At 49.8% G+C, this 15,561-nt stretch overlaps 8 protein-coding genes across 8 annotated transcripts; 5 read left to right on the plus strand and 3 right to left on the minus strand.

The window, feature by feature from the left end:
- Window positions 1–2,082: 2,082 nt before the first annotated feature.
- Window positions 2,083–3,704, minus strand: ASPZODRAFT_165264 (hypothetical protein; the record flags this gene model as incomplete). The annotated part of the gene is made up of 3 exons (XM_022726704.1): window positions 2,083–3,491; window positions 3,528–3,607; window positions 3,670–3,704. 3 exons carry the CDS (start codon window positions 3,702–3,704, stop codon window positions 2,083–2,085), a joined length of 1,524 nt encoding a protein of 507 aa, XP_022582887.1.
- Window positions 3,705–3,918: 214 nt separating this feature from the next.
- Window positions 3,919–4,472, plus strand: ASPZODRAFT_92930 (hypothetical protein; the record flags this gene model as incomplete). The annotated part of the gene is made up of 3 exons (XM_022730456.1): window positions 3,919–3,983; window positions 4,078–4,219; window positions 4,286–4,472. The coding sequence occupies exons 1-3, from the start codon at window positions 3,959–3,961 to the stop codon at window positions 4,470–4,472; spliced, it is 354 nt and encodes a 117-aa protein (XP_022582888.1). The 5' UTR covers window positions 3,919–3,958.
- A 428-nt stretch (window positions 4,473–4,900) lies between these two features.
- ASPZODRAFT_150618 (hypothetical protein) lies at window positions 4,901–6,457 on the minus strand (the record flags this gene model as incomplete). The annotated part of the gene is made up of 4 exons (XM_022725644.1): window positions 4,901–5,320; window positions 5,379–6,076; window positions 6,147–6,257; window positions 6,316–6,457. The coding sequence occupies 4 exons, from the start codon at window positions 6,455–6,457 to the stop codon at window positions 4,901–4,903; spliced, it is 1,371 nt and encodes a 456-aa protein (XP_022582889.1).
- A 222-nt stretch (window positions 6,458–6,679) lies between these two features.
- ASPZODRAFT_130395 (hypothetical protein) lies at window positions 6,680–7,429 on the plus strand. The gene is made up of 2 exons (XM_022722494.1): window positions 6,680–7,066; window positions 7,152–7,429. Exons 1-2 carry the CDS (start codon window positions 6,883–6,885, stop codon window positions 7,196–7,198), a joined length of 231 nt encoding a protein of 76 aa, XP_022582890.1. The 5' UTR covers window positions 6,680–6,882; the 3' UTR covers window positions 7,199–7,429.
- A 1,697-nt stretch (window positions 7,430–9,126) lies between these two features.
- Window positions 9,127–10,352, minus strand: ASPZODRAFT_1579923 (hypothetical protein). The gene is made up of 3 exons (XM_022726338.1): window positions 10,105–10,352; window positions 9,985–10,029; window positions 9,127–9,897 (listed from the first exon to the last, which is right to left on the minus strand). The coding sequence occupies exons 1-3, from the start codon at window positions 10,246–10,248 to the stop codon at window positions 9,256–9,258; spliced, it is 831 nt and encodes a 276-aa protein (XP_022582891.1). The 5' UTR covers window positions 10,249–10,352; the 3' UTR covers window positions 9,127–9,255.
- A 23-nt stretch (window positions 10,353–10,375) lies between these two features.
- Window positions 10,376–10,980, plus strand: ASPZODRAFT_1582624 (hypothetical protein). The gene is made up of 2 exons (XM_022726350.1): window positions 10,376–10,540; window positions 10,599–10,980. Exons 1-2 carry the CDS (start codon window positions 10,458–10,460, stop codon window positions 10,834–10,836), a joined length of 321 nt encoding a protein of 106 aa, XP_022582892.1. The 5' UTR covers window positions 10,376–10,457; the 3' UTR covers window positions 10,837–10,980.
- Window positions 10,981–11,451: 471 nt separating this feature from the next.
- Window positions 11,452–12,165, plus strand: ASPZODRAFT_14520 (hypothetical protein; the record flags this gene model as incomplete). The annotated part of the gene is made up of 4 exons (XM_022725079.1): window positions 11,452–11,581; window positions 11,638–11,702; window positions 11,812–11,909; window positions 11,985–12,165. 4 exons carry the CDS (start codon window positions 11,452–11,454, stop codon window positions 12,163–12,165), a joined length of 474 nt encoding a protein of 157 aa, XP_022582893.1.
- A 1,331-nt stretch (window positions 12,166–13,496) lies between these two features.
- Window positions 13,497–15,482, plus strand: ASPZODRAFT_62406 (hypothetical protein; the record flags this gene model as incomplete). The annotated part of the gene is made up of 1 exon (XM_022729072.1): window positions 13,497–15,482. The coding sequence occupies one exon, from the start codon at window positions 13,497–13,499 to the stop codon at window positions 15,480–15,482; it is 1,986 nt and encodes a 661-aa protein (XP_022582894.1).
- Window positions 15,483–15,561: the final 79 nt, after the last annotated feature.

Here is a 15,561-nt window from a genome sequence, read left to right on the forward strand (position 1 = left end):
AGTAACATCCTCCACTCACTAGGTCCTATATCCTTGTTTGCCTTGCGAATCACTGGTGGCGATGCCTTGGCAGTAGCATTGGTGGTTGTGGTTGCAGTCGCCTTGGTAGTCACAACTAGCGGTATTTTTGTCTCCTTTCAATCCTTCCCCAATGCTACTACTAATATCTCTCCTGTCCTTGGTGTATCCGTTAATCTTGTTTGATTTGCCCTTGTCAGCATCGTGTTTTGTGACAATTTTCTCGTTGGAAGTATTCGTATCCCCCTTTTTGTGTTCTGTCTTTGAGGGACCCCCGAGTGCCTTTTTGATGGTGGAGAGCATCTTGCTAAAACAGCCTTAGATGGTCTTCCTCCCCTCCTTCTCCTTCTTCGCCTCGTTGTCTTTTTCTTTCTTCGACCTTACGACAACTCGGTCATCCTTGTGGGCTTTCTCTTTCTCAGTCACTTTACTCTGAGACTCTCTCTCCTGTGTTGCTCTCTGATGCTGGTGCGACCCCGACTCGTTGACTGTAAACTCTTGGATTAGATCTTGACTCGTTTCCGTCATAATTGCAAGAACGTATGCAGACGTCTCTTGTCGTCGAAATGTCTGCTGCGACGATATTACAAGAGGGTTGAAAGAATGACTGAAAGATTTAAAAAAAAATGATCAAAAAGAAAAGGTGCTGTCGTGGAGAAACCCCCCTCCTTGGACTGTCAAAGAGCACAAGCAACGCCTCATTCTGCACTCCGCCTGGTCACAAGAGGTTCTCCAAGCTATGGCAGGCATCCAAGATAAGTCTCACTCATTTTTCGTTCTTGATCTACAGTTTCAGTCTACCTCTGCAACGCGTTCGTCTAACAGGTAGTCATTGGAGGGCCGGAGAAGCCGAAAAAACGAGGCTGAGCAGGGAGGCTGATGGAATCATGCATCACCTTGCGCTCTACGCAGCTACTTTGTATACAAAGCAGTCGCTTTGAAGTGAGCTATACAGTTCATACATGAGGCTTTTTCGCTATGTTTTGTTCTTATTCTGTAGTTTAGACAACCGTGGAACAGACAAATACGTCGAGACCGGAGATGGACTGAAAAAATAGCCATGAAAAAATACTTTTCCGTCTCAGTCACTTGGGATAGACAGTCTACTCATTTTTCAGAGCTCTGCATCATCCAAGTCGTTACTATTTCGTTGCCCTCTGCTACCTTGGCCTTGCGCGTCTTCACCCTGTGCCTGGGCTAATTTCTCACCCTATGGCATTACCCCATCCCTAGAGAAGGATCAGTACAGTCGCATAGAACAGAGCAAGACAAAAAGAGAGGTTTGCTACTTATGGGAGCTAACTTCGAGTAGACTCGAATCTGGTGTTTTTTCCCTGCTCTTATTCGGCCTCTTCGGCCTAGACGCTTCCAACTCCTTGGTCAAGCGCTACGGTTCCGGCAAAAAAGTCAAGGCAGATACGAGAAGAATTAAGCCCACCAGAGCTACGAGAGCAGTCATTAAGATCCTGACAGATAGTGACATAATGCTAGAGCTTGAAATCACGAACTCCGCCGCGCCAGGTAGCATGCTGAGGTCCCCCGGAAGGATTTTATAAGAGAGGCCTCGCCGTCTTTCCATGAAACTTCTAGTCATATACTCCCAGGACGAGAGACCAGGACGGCCCGTCGGCATGAACGGGTAATTATTGATCGGAAAGACTCTCCGTCCAATACCAAGGGTCCCTTCCAGGGTGGTACTATATCCTCCTAGCGAGGAAACCAAAATCCTGTAGGTGAAGTGTCTCGCGAGTCCATGTTCTGCACCAGTGAACTGCCTGGAACCTAGTGATTATCTCACGTCCCTGAATGCCGATGATCTTGGGGGAAAGAGTTATGCTAGGTTAGGTTAATTTGGGTTTCTGGTAATATTTCCAAACAAGCCAGATATATATATATATATATAAACCCCTGTAAAATGGGCAGGAATAAGACTGTTATTTACAGACCACAAGGTCAGCCGGGAAACATGGCTAGTATACAAACAGCTGCACACCGATACAAGAGAAAAACTGATATCATGAGCCACACGGAAGGACTCCCTGGAAATGACGATAGGCGTGAGGATCAAACATGAGACAGAGAAGATGGCTTAGACTGTGGGCTGTGACCAGAATGTCTTTCAGAAGCCTTGATTTCAATGGCTGGCCTGTGAGATGTGGAATCGCCATTGGTATCAACAATTAATCCATTGACCTGTCCACGACTCTGAAACCCTGTGCTGTAGCTCTCAAGGGCTTCGAAGACATGGCCGAATACTTTCTTATCCACATCCTTGGCCCACAGAAAATCCAAATGCTCATACTTCGGGATGGGCTTTGCGATAGTTTCGCGAGGAAGGCTCTGCAGCATCACGTCGATATCAACGAGGCTATCATTCTCACCATACAGCATCACAATTGGAGTCTTGATGTTCCTGGTTGGGTATTTGACAGGCTTGTAAAAACGCTCGCTCACCCCGAGGCTGAACGGCGCGTAGACTTCATCATCAAAGAACTGGAAGTTTTTATTGCGAATGATTTGGAACCAGTGGACCACGGACTTGGTACTCGTGAATGAATACAGGTGAAGGTACCCTGCCAGTTTCTGGTAGGAGCTGATGTTCTGGCACTTCCAGTTAAAAAGAATCGATAGGGAGATGTCGATTATGCGAACATAGATCGGAGGATAGAGGATCGTCTGCCACATGGTTGTCGAGCTGAGGATGCTGCGCCGGCCGAAAAGTAGAAACAAAAAGTCGGGCGAGGCTTTCATTAAAGACGTGACAATGCGGTTTGCAAGCCCAGATGGAGCCATGGCAGGCGCAAGCGCCACGAAGACATCGACTTTCTGATTTAATAGTGGATGAATCGACAGGGTTGCAAATGCCTGGGCTGTCCCCTGTGAAAAACCAATATATGATAGTGAGGGCTGTCCCGTGACATCGAGGATATACTGTATGCTGTCCGGAATATCATGGAAGGCGAACTGATCAATTGAAAAGGTCCAGAACTCGTTCGATGCCGGCGAGTACTTGGTTGACTTCTTCGAGTACTTGTTGCCGCGGTTGTTCCCGAGCCATACATCGTATCCTCGTTCAACTAGCTGGAACGGAAGACAACGCTGTTCATGTGTCAAAGCAATCCAGACCTCACTACACATCAGAAGGCCATGATGCAAGTACACGACCTTTTTCCTAATGCTACCAGGACCATGGTTGACTCGTATGCCGGTCTCGCCCTTCCGGTATGGTAATCGGTGGAGCCCAAGAAGATAGCCATCGCCGGTCTGCACGATGTGTTCTTCCGGCTCGTATCCAAACAACGCACAGATATCAGCGAAGTCGGACGCCTTTGCAATGGATGTAGCCAATGCAGCCTGGCTATCAGGTTTGTAAGGTCTCTCGGAAGGTATGAAAAGATAGAAAATGATTTTGGACTGATTGTAGCAGAAGTTGATGATCGGTTCCGCTACAGCGTAGTCAGCCCCAACTCCGACTGTTTATCGCGAGATGATATCCCGACTATACTTACGCAAACAGACAGTGATAACGTGAACAATTCCTTCCAGCAAAACTAGAATGAGCGATCCAAAAAGCGCAATGTACTCAAACCTATAGGCAGAGAATTAGATGCAACATTTCGAAATTTAATCAGCTAACGCCTCTCAACTAACCAAAGTAGTCTCCCGATGAACGGTACCCGTGCCATAATGGAGTTAAGCAGCTCGGCCAATGCTGTCTAATGTGTCTATTGTGCATCTAGAAGGCCTAGAGGGCATATTCTGTGTCTGATAGTTGCAAGAATGGTTGTCGTGGAAAGAGGTTCTTGCCAAAACCGCTTCGACGTCATGCAACCTTGCATGTGACGCTTATGTCATCCGGTGATGGCCAACATCGCCGGACCGAAAAAGTTCATGACTGACAAACGACAATCGGTTGATTTGCAATCTTCGGGGAGTCAAGATGCCTAGCTCCTGCCATCAAATAAGTGAGTCAAGGCAGAGTTCATCGGTTGCTGAAATCCCCCAATTGGCAATATATTCAATCCGTGTGGTTTGTGTGGGTGTTGACTTGGCAATTAGGAGACGCGCTTGCAGAATGTCTACAGCAATCCGACTGTATCATGGTCCAGCGGCACACTCCGCGAGAGTGTCTCAGTGCTCCATATGTCGATGAATTGCCTGTGAAATGCCAGCAACTCCGAAAAGGGTTCAGCGAGTGCAAGTAGGTCTTGCGTGCGAAATGATCGAGTAGGAGAGCTCCGCACGGCTAACATTTTTACCCCTCTAGACGCGGACTGATCGATATGCGCAAACGATTCCGAGGAAATCAGCCTCTCGGTTCTTCCAAGATAGAGGGCGGGCCTGGCTCTGAGCAGAAGCAACAGCTATATGCGGGAAAGCCGGCCTTCACTACCGTCAAGGAGATTAGCGGCGACGAGGTCCAGATGGACCCTGAGAAGACGAGGGGTCTGTGATGTGTTTTTCATGATCGCTTAGCTGGAGGCTGGTATATAGGGACTGGTGACGACGGAAACCAAGGACCTCACGTGTATCGATGTGCTGAAGCCTGACAGTCATCAAGCACGCCGTTTTACTCTTCTCCACTTAGCATGGATCTGGTGTTATTCTGGGTATCTGCAATGTACGATAATGGGTCTTAGCTCAAACATGAAATGTATATAGATCATCTTTTTGCCTGATGGCTAATTGATATTGCCTCAATGTCTCATATAATATGCTATTCTGGTTGCCTTCGGTTTTCGGAGGATATGATAGGATCTAAGGATTTTCTAGCGTGCAAACGTAGAATACAGCATTATTGGAAGAAATATAGAACAAATGTCAAGACACCCGACGTGAATGCCATCTTTGAGACAAGAGAAGAAGAGGAAATGCTTCGTTTTTACTGGGTCTTCTTGGTTTTGGCAGAAGGGGGCTCTGAGTAAAGCCAGACCAGTACGAAAGCAATGAAACCGCCAATGACGGCCCACAGACCAGCAATCCACACCCAACCACCGCTGATCTCCCAGCTTCGGGGATACTCGTCGTGAGCGAAATGGCGGACAGTCACCTCATGCTTCTCCTCAACGTTGGTGAGGAAGGGGCGCTTATAGTCGACACGGAAGGAGAAGATGCCATGCTGATCCGGAGTGGTAAACGCCGCGCTGTACACAGTGCTGTTATCGGTCTTGCGAGTGGGCTGGAGGGCGAGGCGATGGAAGGGGGAGAGCATGCTGAATTCGAGCTGAAGGGCGTCCTCCGAAGGAAGCTCGAATGGGACATAGCCGTCGTATTCATACTCGGAAACTTCCATGTTAAAAACCTGTAAAATGCCACATCAGCATCCTTACCATAGCTAGACAGGATTGAAGGGTACTTACGATGTCATTTTTGATGCGGTAGATCTGCGGGTTCAAGTCCGCAGGGTCTTCTGCGAGATAGTGCTCAATCTTTCCAACCTTCAAAACACCAGTCTCCTTGAAGGTCCAGGCAGTCAACTGCTTGGCAAACTCCCGGTTGACCGTCTGGGTCTGTTCCTCGTCGCTGGGGGTCTTGACAGTGGCGGAGAACCATTTGTCTTCCAAGCTCTCGACGGAGCCGAGAACAGTGAAACGAGCCGAATTCCTCGACTGCATGGTCGAGACTAACGCCAGCTGTGAGCCTGTGGCATAAACCTCCTCCATGCTTCCGGAATCGTCCTTGGGGTTGTAGCTATACGCAGTCACCGGCGCGCGGAGCACAGGGGCGACAAGGGGGCTATCACTTCCCAGAGTTTGAGGAACTGCTCTAGGCATGGCCAGAACGCCCTCTCCGGAGAAATAGGCCTTGGTGTCGGGGCGGAGGGGACCAGGACGAGGCACAACGAGGACATCGTGCTTCTCGGACGCGGACACGGTGTCATAGTTGAAATGGTCGACAACAAAGGCCGAGCGGTCGCTTGACAAGTGCAGGTCCAACTCAATGAGGAGCGAGCTAATCGCACTCGGTGTGCTCGACTTTCCGGATAGGGCGAGGAGAACGTTGCCCTCCTTATTCATGAAGTCGAGGACCGCCTTGGGAGTCAACGAGGGGCCGAAGCCTATTGAGACAGGTGTTAATTTCACACCGGTCTATTACGGAAAGTATCTGTCCCAGTGTAAACGCCGAACCTTTTGATTTAGGAGGGAAAACGAGCAGGTGGTCATAAGCTCTGGCTCCATGCTGAAACAGAGAGAGCTGCTCGCTCTTCGGCGATTCGAATGAGAGAGTATATCCCCGACCTGCAACGCCAGTCAGCTTTTCTCCAGCGTCCATCGCCATCCAAGTAGGTCAACCCACCCTCCAGATCACTCCAGAATGTCGAATACAGGCTCTTTTCGGTTTCATCCTCCAAGATAACCAGCAGACGATTGCCCGTACTACTCAATGCATGTACCACCGCCAAGAAGCTCAAGAACAGAAAAGAGAGGAACCACCGCATCGTGAAAGTTCCGCACAGCGGAGCGGAAGATGGGCAATGGATGGCAATTATCAGAAACGAAGAAGAAAAAAGGACACGAGGCTGGAATTGACGTTGCGCGAGCCGCCTCGTTGTAGTAGTTAATGGGGGAAAGGCGACGTGTTTGGTCCGCATGCCAAGACTTTGTTTCGCTCGCATCGGCATTCGTCACTTTCAACCTCCATCGAGAACCTCCACCCCCTCCTGTCGCATTGAGGCAGCATCGCCGTTGTCCACCCACACAACCCGTCTCTGTTCAGAGTCCAAAAAGTCTGCACTACGTCTGAGTGCGTCTGCAATTGAATTGCATTCCTGTCGGCTGAAATCAGACCGCTATTCCCCCGGATTCGATCCACCGCAAAACTTTTGAGCTCTCCGCATCTTCGATTCCAATCTCACCGACCACCATGTCGAACCCTCAATTCTGGTCGACTCCTCTCCGCTACCTCCGCTGGGCCTCCCACGAGAAGCCGGCTATCTTCTATTCTCTCTGTGTCGGCTCCATGGGCCCTGTTCTTCTAGTCGCCCTGCCTCCCATCCGCCGGTATTTCGGCGACATTGACCCGGCTCCGGTTCCCATGTCATACCCGGGTAAGAGCTTCTGCTGCCAAAGCTGAAATATGTTTGATATACATTCTGGTTGTAGAGGAGATTGCTAACAATGATGCTGCTACAGTTCCCACGGGACCCCGGGTGATCCCCCAAGGCTACGACGACGAGTAGACTCGAAAAAGGAAAAAGAAAGAAAAAGAAAGAATATTCAACCCTCCGAGGTTGACATGTGCAATTACATCGTTCTATCGAATTAGTTTCGTGGGTGTTCCGGTGCAGCAGAGTGGGAAATTTACACAGCACACACAGCTCTTGAATCCGATCGGATCCGTCTCCGTGTTCTTATAGCACCAAATCAACTGCGCAACCAACGCCATTGTCTCCGTGCAGCTTGTTTGTTGACTGTCTCTATCTTGTTTTGTTTTTTCCCTGCAACTGGGGTCAAGGTGCTACAACGTACTGTACATGAAATGATATACAATCCAGATGAATATGTTCCTTCATTCGCAACTCCAATCTGGCTCAGATCCAATGGCTAGATGGAATACGGGTATCTGCTGACGCCAGACAGGTGTAAATCCAATATCACGAAGTCAAGAAGCATAGTACAACCAATAGCAAATGGGTAATCTGGGTCGAAGTGACACAAGTACAACAAATACAACAAAGTTGAAAATTAAGGAGACTTGGGCAAGAAGAGGTGCTCAAACTTCTGCGATATTAAGGCCCTGCTACGACTCCTCATCCTGCTGTGGGCCATATAAAAAATAGCGGTACAAAATAGGCCGTTATAGAGGCCGTTCGAGTACACAGGGAATATAATACCCTTTTGCAGAGGGGAGTATTTCCTGATGAGTAGGCCTTTGGTCTGTTTCTTCTGGTCGAGAAGCTCTACACTTGGGGATTTGGGTTCTAGAGAAGATCTTGTAGGAACTAAGAGAATAGATAGTTTTCTCCTGAGTAAGATTAGATTTGGTATTTCATCCAAACACATGAATCCACAGCATTGTACATTGTAGAAGAGGTTGGCGAGATGGAGTCAAAGATAAGCGATTACAAGCTGCTAACTCCTTGGCTGTCATATAGTTCATACTCGGCGTTGTTGATCGGGTTCGAAGAGGCGATTCGTTCAAAGATGACAGTCGAGGGATAACAACACCGTTCTGGGTCCAAATGAAATGCCTGCTATCAAGATGACAGAGACCTAGAGCTGAGTATACACCGAGGAAAATCTCCGGATTCTATAAGTGTCGGTACAAGACTGAAAGACACCAGTGGCTTGCATCTTCAGACAGAGTCAGTCTCATGCCGGAGAATCCGAGCTGAGGTTAGGTGATTTTTTTGGTAATTCAGGAAAGATGTCAGATTCGGATGGAGATTCATGAATCACAATAACACAAAAGACCAGATAGTTTGCAAAGGCCACATCAAAAGCAACAACGCCATAAATGCTCATATCTACATGTAGTTCATGATCCGCATCGCTATACCGGATATCTCCAGAGTTGATGCAGTCGAAAATGTCAACTTGGCACTCCCAAAAACATCCATCATTTCTGCAAGACAATGATCCAAAGCACCCCCCTCAACCAAGATGTTAGCGTCCTGTACATCAAGAAAGGTCCCAGAGCAAAACAAAAGATTTAGCGGAAAAGAAGACGGCAGAGAGTCATTAGAGCAGGAGAAATCCAAAAAACCGCCGTAATTTTTTTGCGCGACCTATCACCCCAGAGCACCTGATCTGTCGACTTCATAAAAGACAAAACGTAGTAGAAACCAAAGCATCGTCGACGGCAAGAACAAGGCACCAATGGGACTCCCTCTTGTTTCAGGCATCATTACAGACCCGTCGCAGAACCACATAACGGCAGTGTGGGCGGCATTCCCTGGAGAGAGGGTGTATGTCGAAACCATTAACATGCCTTGATGGGCTGGAAAACATATCATAACATAATAAAGAAAAAGGTCCATGGTGGTATCCTTGAGAGGCAAAACATATTGACGTAAAAAAAAAAAAAGAAAAAGAGAAAAGAAAGAAGCGACGGAAACAGAGTCCCGAAGGGTTTTTTACCCCTCCGCTTTAGACTTTCGTAGAAGAGGAAAGGCAGGTCTGCTGTCTTCCCATGGCATTCAAAGGGACTCCTCCAAGTCGATAGATGATAAGAGTGATGATGATGATGATGATGATGATGATGATGATGATGATGAAGACGGCGGAAGAACTTCTTTTAACGCCGGCGATGAGGTTCCCTTTCACGTGCAGGCTGCGGCCTATTACGTTCCGAGTATGTAGAGTCCGGAGTATATCTGGGGTCCATTCCTATCCGGGGGTCTGGGGCAGTTGTAGGTGGATAGGCCATTCCTGAGGTGACGGGTGAGAATTCGGATTCATTTTCATAGCCTGGTCCTGGGTATCTGGGAGCATTGTTCCTCCCGGCCTCGTACCCATAACCAGTGTTGCTAGTGTATGTGTAGGTTGGGTGCATGTCCGTGGTCGTCACCGCGGGCTGGCTGGGGCCAGAGTACTGTTGCGGCGGCTGGTAAGGAGGCTGTCCAGATCCATAGGGAGAATGACTGGAAGAATATGTGGTAGCCGGAGGGTACTGGGGATTGGGTGTTGTCCCATACCCCTGAGCATAAGGATCCATGTATGGCTGTGCAGGGGCAGCACTATATGTGGGCGGAGAAGGCCCTTGTTGCTGCCGCAACTCATGAATTGGAGAGGCTGCATAATTTGCTGGATGCACGTTAGGTGCCTGAGACTTGCCCAAATCTTGAATGTAACTACCTCGTGGATAGCCAAGATCAGCCCTACGCGAAACATCTGCCTCCCAGCGGGCCGAATCGGCCTTGAGATCAGCAATCATTTCCTGTCACAACAAGCATCAAGTCAGTTAAACTTCCCCTAAGTTGTTTATGTGTGTGTGTGTGTGTGTGTGTCCGTTTGTTTGACTCACCGAAGTCAGATTCCGGTAGGCACGGATGAAAAAGCCCTGGCGACCCTATTCGGAATGTTAGTCAACAACACCTCAAGCACTGGGACAGAGATCCCCTCTGTGGGTTACAGCGAGACAGACATTATGGTTTCCAGGCCTTACGAGGGCATCATTCCCCAGGTAGCGGCAAATGTCCGCTTGGATGACTTCCCGACTGATTCCATCGCCGGGGACAAAGTATTCGTTCTGACGCTCCGGGCGCCCTTCAAAATGGCGACCAGTCATGATGTCCGGGGGAAAAGAAGCAACCAGGATTATGGATTTAAGTAGAGAAACGGGTCCAGGTGGCCAAAATCGCAACGACAGGCGAGATCCAGGAGTAGCAGACGGCGATCTGAGAACAAAAAAAAACACGAGTCCGGGGTCTCTTTATTAGATGGCGTCCAGGAACAATCCGAGGTGGGTTAATCCGACTTGTGTCTCATACACATCAGATGAAGACTCAAGTATCCAGGGTCTTGGTCCAAAGGCAAGAGGTTGGGAGAGATCCAGTGCAAAAAAGGCTCCAGGGAAGGTTGTGGCCGTTGGGTGTGTTTGTTTTGTGTTTGTTTTTGTTTTTGTTTTTGTTTCCCCTCTTTCTTCCTCGGGCGAACAATATATTCCTGGCGAGATGAGCGAGGGTCGCAACGACGGGTGCTCGAGAGATTGAGTGACGAGAAGGAGAAGACAAGAAACAGGCAAGAGGCTGTTGGGAGGAGGGAGACAGGAGAGAACGAGAGAGAAATCCGCCTCTTCCAGTGGGTTTTGTCCGGTGCACGCGTTTCTAACTGTCACTCACACTTTGCACTTTCAGTCACACACAGGCGGGTATAAATGTCGACGACCTGGCCGAAAATGCCAGAATGTAGTTTCTCAGAGAGCAGCGAGACCAGGGGGGAGGGGAAAGGAGATAAGAGAGTGTCGCCAAGGGGGGGGGAGCGCGAGGGTTGTGCGTTGCGGTTGGTTGTTTGGGATGTTGGGCCGGTTTCCTTTGGGCTGCCTGGCCGTGTCTGGTGCCACGACTCCACTAGCTGGAGGCGATTCGGATTTGCACAGTCCACTTCCCCCCAAGCCAGGTGCTCCTCCAACAGAAAGGAAGGGTCTGCATGAGCCATCCGATTCTAAAATTTTTAAAAGCATGCACGGACTAATAAGGCTTAGCGAGGTGGTGGTCGCGTCCGGATGGCCGGTCCTGGATGGCTGATGCGTCCAGATGGAAGGCGAAAGAAGGCCTGCCTTCTGGGGGGGAAGAATCGATTGTCAAGAGGAAAGAAAGGGTGGCAATACAGCCTGGATACTATTCCCTGCTGCCTCTCCACCGCTTGTCTACCACGGAGGTACGAGGGCACTGTACTTTTGCACGGAGAAGGATTGTTATTGCCAGTGAAACTACTACGACAACCTACCGGGTGGGACCCCTCCGATCTTTTGCACAATAATACTCCGTACATGTCTTCCAATGCCAGGCCGACGGAGATCGCCCACATCCAGATGGGTTACATTCCTGTTGTGATCGACTCCGCCGTCATCGTTGTGAGGCTGCTGAACGGCAACCCGCACACCAAGCAGTACGTGTTCCGTGAGCGTTGAGGGAGGAGAGAAAGCAGTCTTGTCAGGCGTTGAGCTATCCATCAGGGGGTCTCATGACCGACAGGAGGATGCAAGCGCTTGTTATTGTTGTGAACCACCAGATGAGTCCTGTACGGCAGGTTCTCCGTAGAACGAGCGCCGGCTGCTCGGAGTGACCCAAAACCGACACAAGGCTGCGAGACAGGCTGAGAGGCTGGGAATCTTTTTGGCTCTCGATAGGGCGCGTACCTTGATCTGACCTGCAAATGCTCTTATGTGCAAAATCTGTTCGGTCTCGTTGCTCTGGCCTCGATGAGTCAAGATGCAACGGATTCGCGGTGAGCGAGCAACGTGCCGCAGAGGGCCTTCTGCGTCACCGTTCACCGCAGGACAGTTGGTCTGACCTCTGCTAGACCAAGAGTTGTGCAGCTTGCGAGGCAGAAATTGCCACAGAAGCGTGTGGTCCAGACGCGCTCTCCATTCGTGTGCCCGCCTTGGATGGCAGTTGGGCAGTCATGCGTGTGGTTTGGGCACCACGCCCTCCGACCAGGCTCCAGCCGCCGTTTCCGACAAAGCAATCCAGGTGCAGGGTAACACGACGGCAAGTTTAAAATGGCCCAAATTGGGTTTTTGATTGATGACTGGCTGTCATAGTGGCCATGATTATAGAGAACACTCTGTACATATTAACATTGTGATCTGGTTTGGGGTCCTCGCCGTCGCGTCTCGCCTGCCCACCCTAATGAGACTGTGTTTATATCTGAACCAGCCACTCTCTACCTATACATTCTGCTCCAACCAAACAGTGTTTTTCTTCCTTCATCTTTTTCTTCTGACTGCAAAAGGTGCATAAACCGGGGCCACTAAGTAGCAGGAGGCCGGGCTTTCTGGCCTCGATAGGTCATGGAATCTCATCTGCACGCAGCCAACACCCGGACTTCTAGAGCTCAACCCAGCAATAGAAACAGGACAGGTGTCTTCTGTCTGTCTGCATGGCTCCTTTGGTGAGCTGCACTGCTGCACCTTCTTGTCGACCATCTGATGTCGATATCATAACATAGATCCCCCTGGTCGACTGATCACAAATTGTGCATGAAGCCTGGCAAGCTCAGCTGACACCAGGCTGGGAGAACCGAGTTCTCAAACGACAGCCTCAAACGAAACTCTTCGTTGCATGTTGTGTTTACGGGGTAAAGGGGACTCTTCATTTCAGGCAACGGTTGCCCCGTATTCCCTCCGATCACCAATAGCTGGCCAGGCGTTTAATGCGGATTCTATCAATGTGATATGACGAATAGCTCTGTAGATCAATGTAGCCTCTGGACCTCTGTAAATGTTGACAGTCATCTCGATGACAACAATCGGCAACAGGTAGTTTACAGTTGACCCTTAGGTAGCCATCTGTTGTCTCGTGTTTATCAAATAAACCATAATACCGTAAATTGGCAAACTCATATCCATGAGAAGGAGCTATATTGTAGCGCCCTTGACTGTATATATATAGATATCCGATAGTTAACTGGTCGTCAGGTACTGTTGAGGTAGTTCTGAGGTTCAAGGCTATAGCACAGTGAGATGTACAGCAATTGTTTCGGTCAACTGCCTGCAACCGGGCTTCCTATATTAGATAAAATAGTATATTAGGTAACAACCAAGTGTTGCTCTTCAATAAATGCATCGAGAAGAATTCACCATACTCTAGATGTCATGTCGCCAGTCCAGTAAGTATGTTAAGTACCTCCGTAACCTGATAGTCAGAGGGGAATAACATCGCTAACCCGAAAAAGGTTAGCTCACAATTCCTGGGATCTGGCTCATTTCCCAAGTCATGATTATTATTATTGTCCACTACGGTCATTCATAACGATTATCAACCTGTGTGGATACTCATTGAAAGCCTGCGCCATGATGACTCCGAGTCCATCATGTCACCATCTTCCCCAGAACCGTTCTTCGCGCCGTCATCGCCGATATCTTCCGTGAAGCGATCCCAGTTCACCCACCGCAACCTGCAGCAGCTTCGCACAGCGTCGGCATCGAGTCCTCTACGGGTGATCGCACACATCGACCTCGATGGATTCTATGCACAATGTGAAATGGTCCGACTGGGCACGTCGCGCGACACCCCGCTCGCGGTCCAGCAGTGGGACTCTCTCATCGCGGTCAACTATGCGGCACGCCCGTTCGGCGTCTCCCGCATGATCTCCGCGGCCGAGGCGAGGAATCTCTGTCCTAGTATCATCCTGCAGCACGTGGCGACCTTCCGAGAAGGCGAGGGTGGGAAATGGGCTTACCGTGACGATGCGTTCAAGCGCGTCAGCACCGACAAGGTCTCCTTGGATCCGTATCGAGCCGAGTCGCGCAAGATCATCTCTGTGATCGAGGAAGAGCTGTCGAGATGGTACAAAGTCCTGGCTAATCCGGGGAGAAATGTCCAGCCTGCGATTCTGCAGAAGGCAGGCATTGATGAGGTGTTTATAGATCTTTCACCTCTGGTGTTTGGTTTACTTCTCCAGAGATACCCCGAGTTACAGGTGACAACAGATGAGGACAGCAAACTTTCTGTCCTTCCGCCCCCTCCTACTACCGCGCTCGAGTGGCACCCGGAAGATTGCCTTGTGGACCTGGACACGAAGGAGATGGAGATTGATGACCCTGACTGGGATGATATTGCGATCCTTCTGGGGTCTGAGATTGTTCGCGCGGTTCGCAAGGCTGTTTGGGATGCGTTGAGTTATTCTTGTTCTGGAGGGGTTGCGAAGAACAAGATGATTGCTAAGTTGGGGAGCGCCTGCAACAAGCCGAACAAACAGACCGTGGTTCGCAACCGCGCCATTCAAAATTTCCTGGGTGGCTACAAGTTCACAAAGATTAGAATGCTGGGAGGCAAACTGGGAGACCAAGTCAGCGCCGAGTTTGGGACGGAGCAGGTCATTGATCTGCTTAAAGTGTCTTTGGAGCAGTTCAAGGCCAAGTTCGATGATGATACTGCCACGTGGTTATATGGCATCATCCGTGGAGAGGATCTCAGCGAAGTCAACACCAGAACGCAGATCAAGTCCATGCTGTCCGCCAAATCCTTCCGACCGAGTGTCAATTCAACTGAGCAAGCCGAGAAATGGCTGCATATCTTTGCGGCTGACATCTACAACCGCCTTGTAGAGGAGGGCGTGCTTGAAAACAGACGACGTCCAAAAACGATTACCTTGTACCATCGCCAGGGAGGACAGGTACGGTCCCGACAAATCCCCATACCGGCGTCCAAATCGATTGACGAAATCCAACTTTACGAGCTTGCAAGGACGCTTCTCCGTCAGGTCGTGGGTGATGGTCGCGCATGGCCCTGTGCCAACCTGTCGCTCAGCGTCGGTGGGTTTGAAGAAGGCGTCACGAATAATCGCGCAATCGACGGCTTCTTGCTTAGAGGCGAAGAGGCGAAGTCTATAGCTCAGCTAGCAAAACAACCAGAAAATGGTCACGGCCATGATTGGGAACCACAGGCAAATGAAAAGAGGCGGAAGCTTGACAATAGTGGGATCAGACGATTCTTCAACCAGCAGCCAGATATCAACAACGGACAAGAATTATTTGGCGAGTCTGATGCTATCACAGAAACACCCGATGTACACGAGCAACTCACCAAAAAGACAGAAGATCAAGATCCGACGAACCCAGACCAATTGTCTTCGAATCTATACACTTGTCCCCGATGCAGCAAATCTCTTGATGAGTGGGAGAGGGATGAACACAACGACTGGCACTTTGCTAAAGACCTGGAGTCTCAAGACAGGCAAGTCGCCGAGACACCACAGCAACAAGCGCGTCAGACACGAGGTCCGACTCCGCGTGGGAGAGGCCGAGGAGCTCGAGGGAGGTCAGAGAAGGGGCAAACCCGACTTGCTTTTAGTTAAACCATCCACTCAGTCACCAGGCATGCCTCGCTCCTCACCTTCCCTATCTCGGATCATGCCCATATCGACACTCCTAGCG

The sequence above is a fragment of the Penicilliopsis zonata genome, assembly GCF_001890105.1.
Source record: "Penicilliopsis zonata CBS 506.65 unplaced genomic scaffold ASPZOscaffold_4, whole genome shotgun sequence".
In the NCBI taxonomy this organism is placed as follows: domain Eukaryota; kingdom Fungi; phylum Ascomycota; class Eurotiomycetes; order Eurotiales; family Aspergillaceae; genus Penicilliopsis; species Penicilliopsis zonata.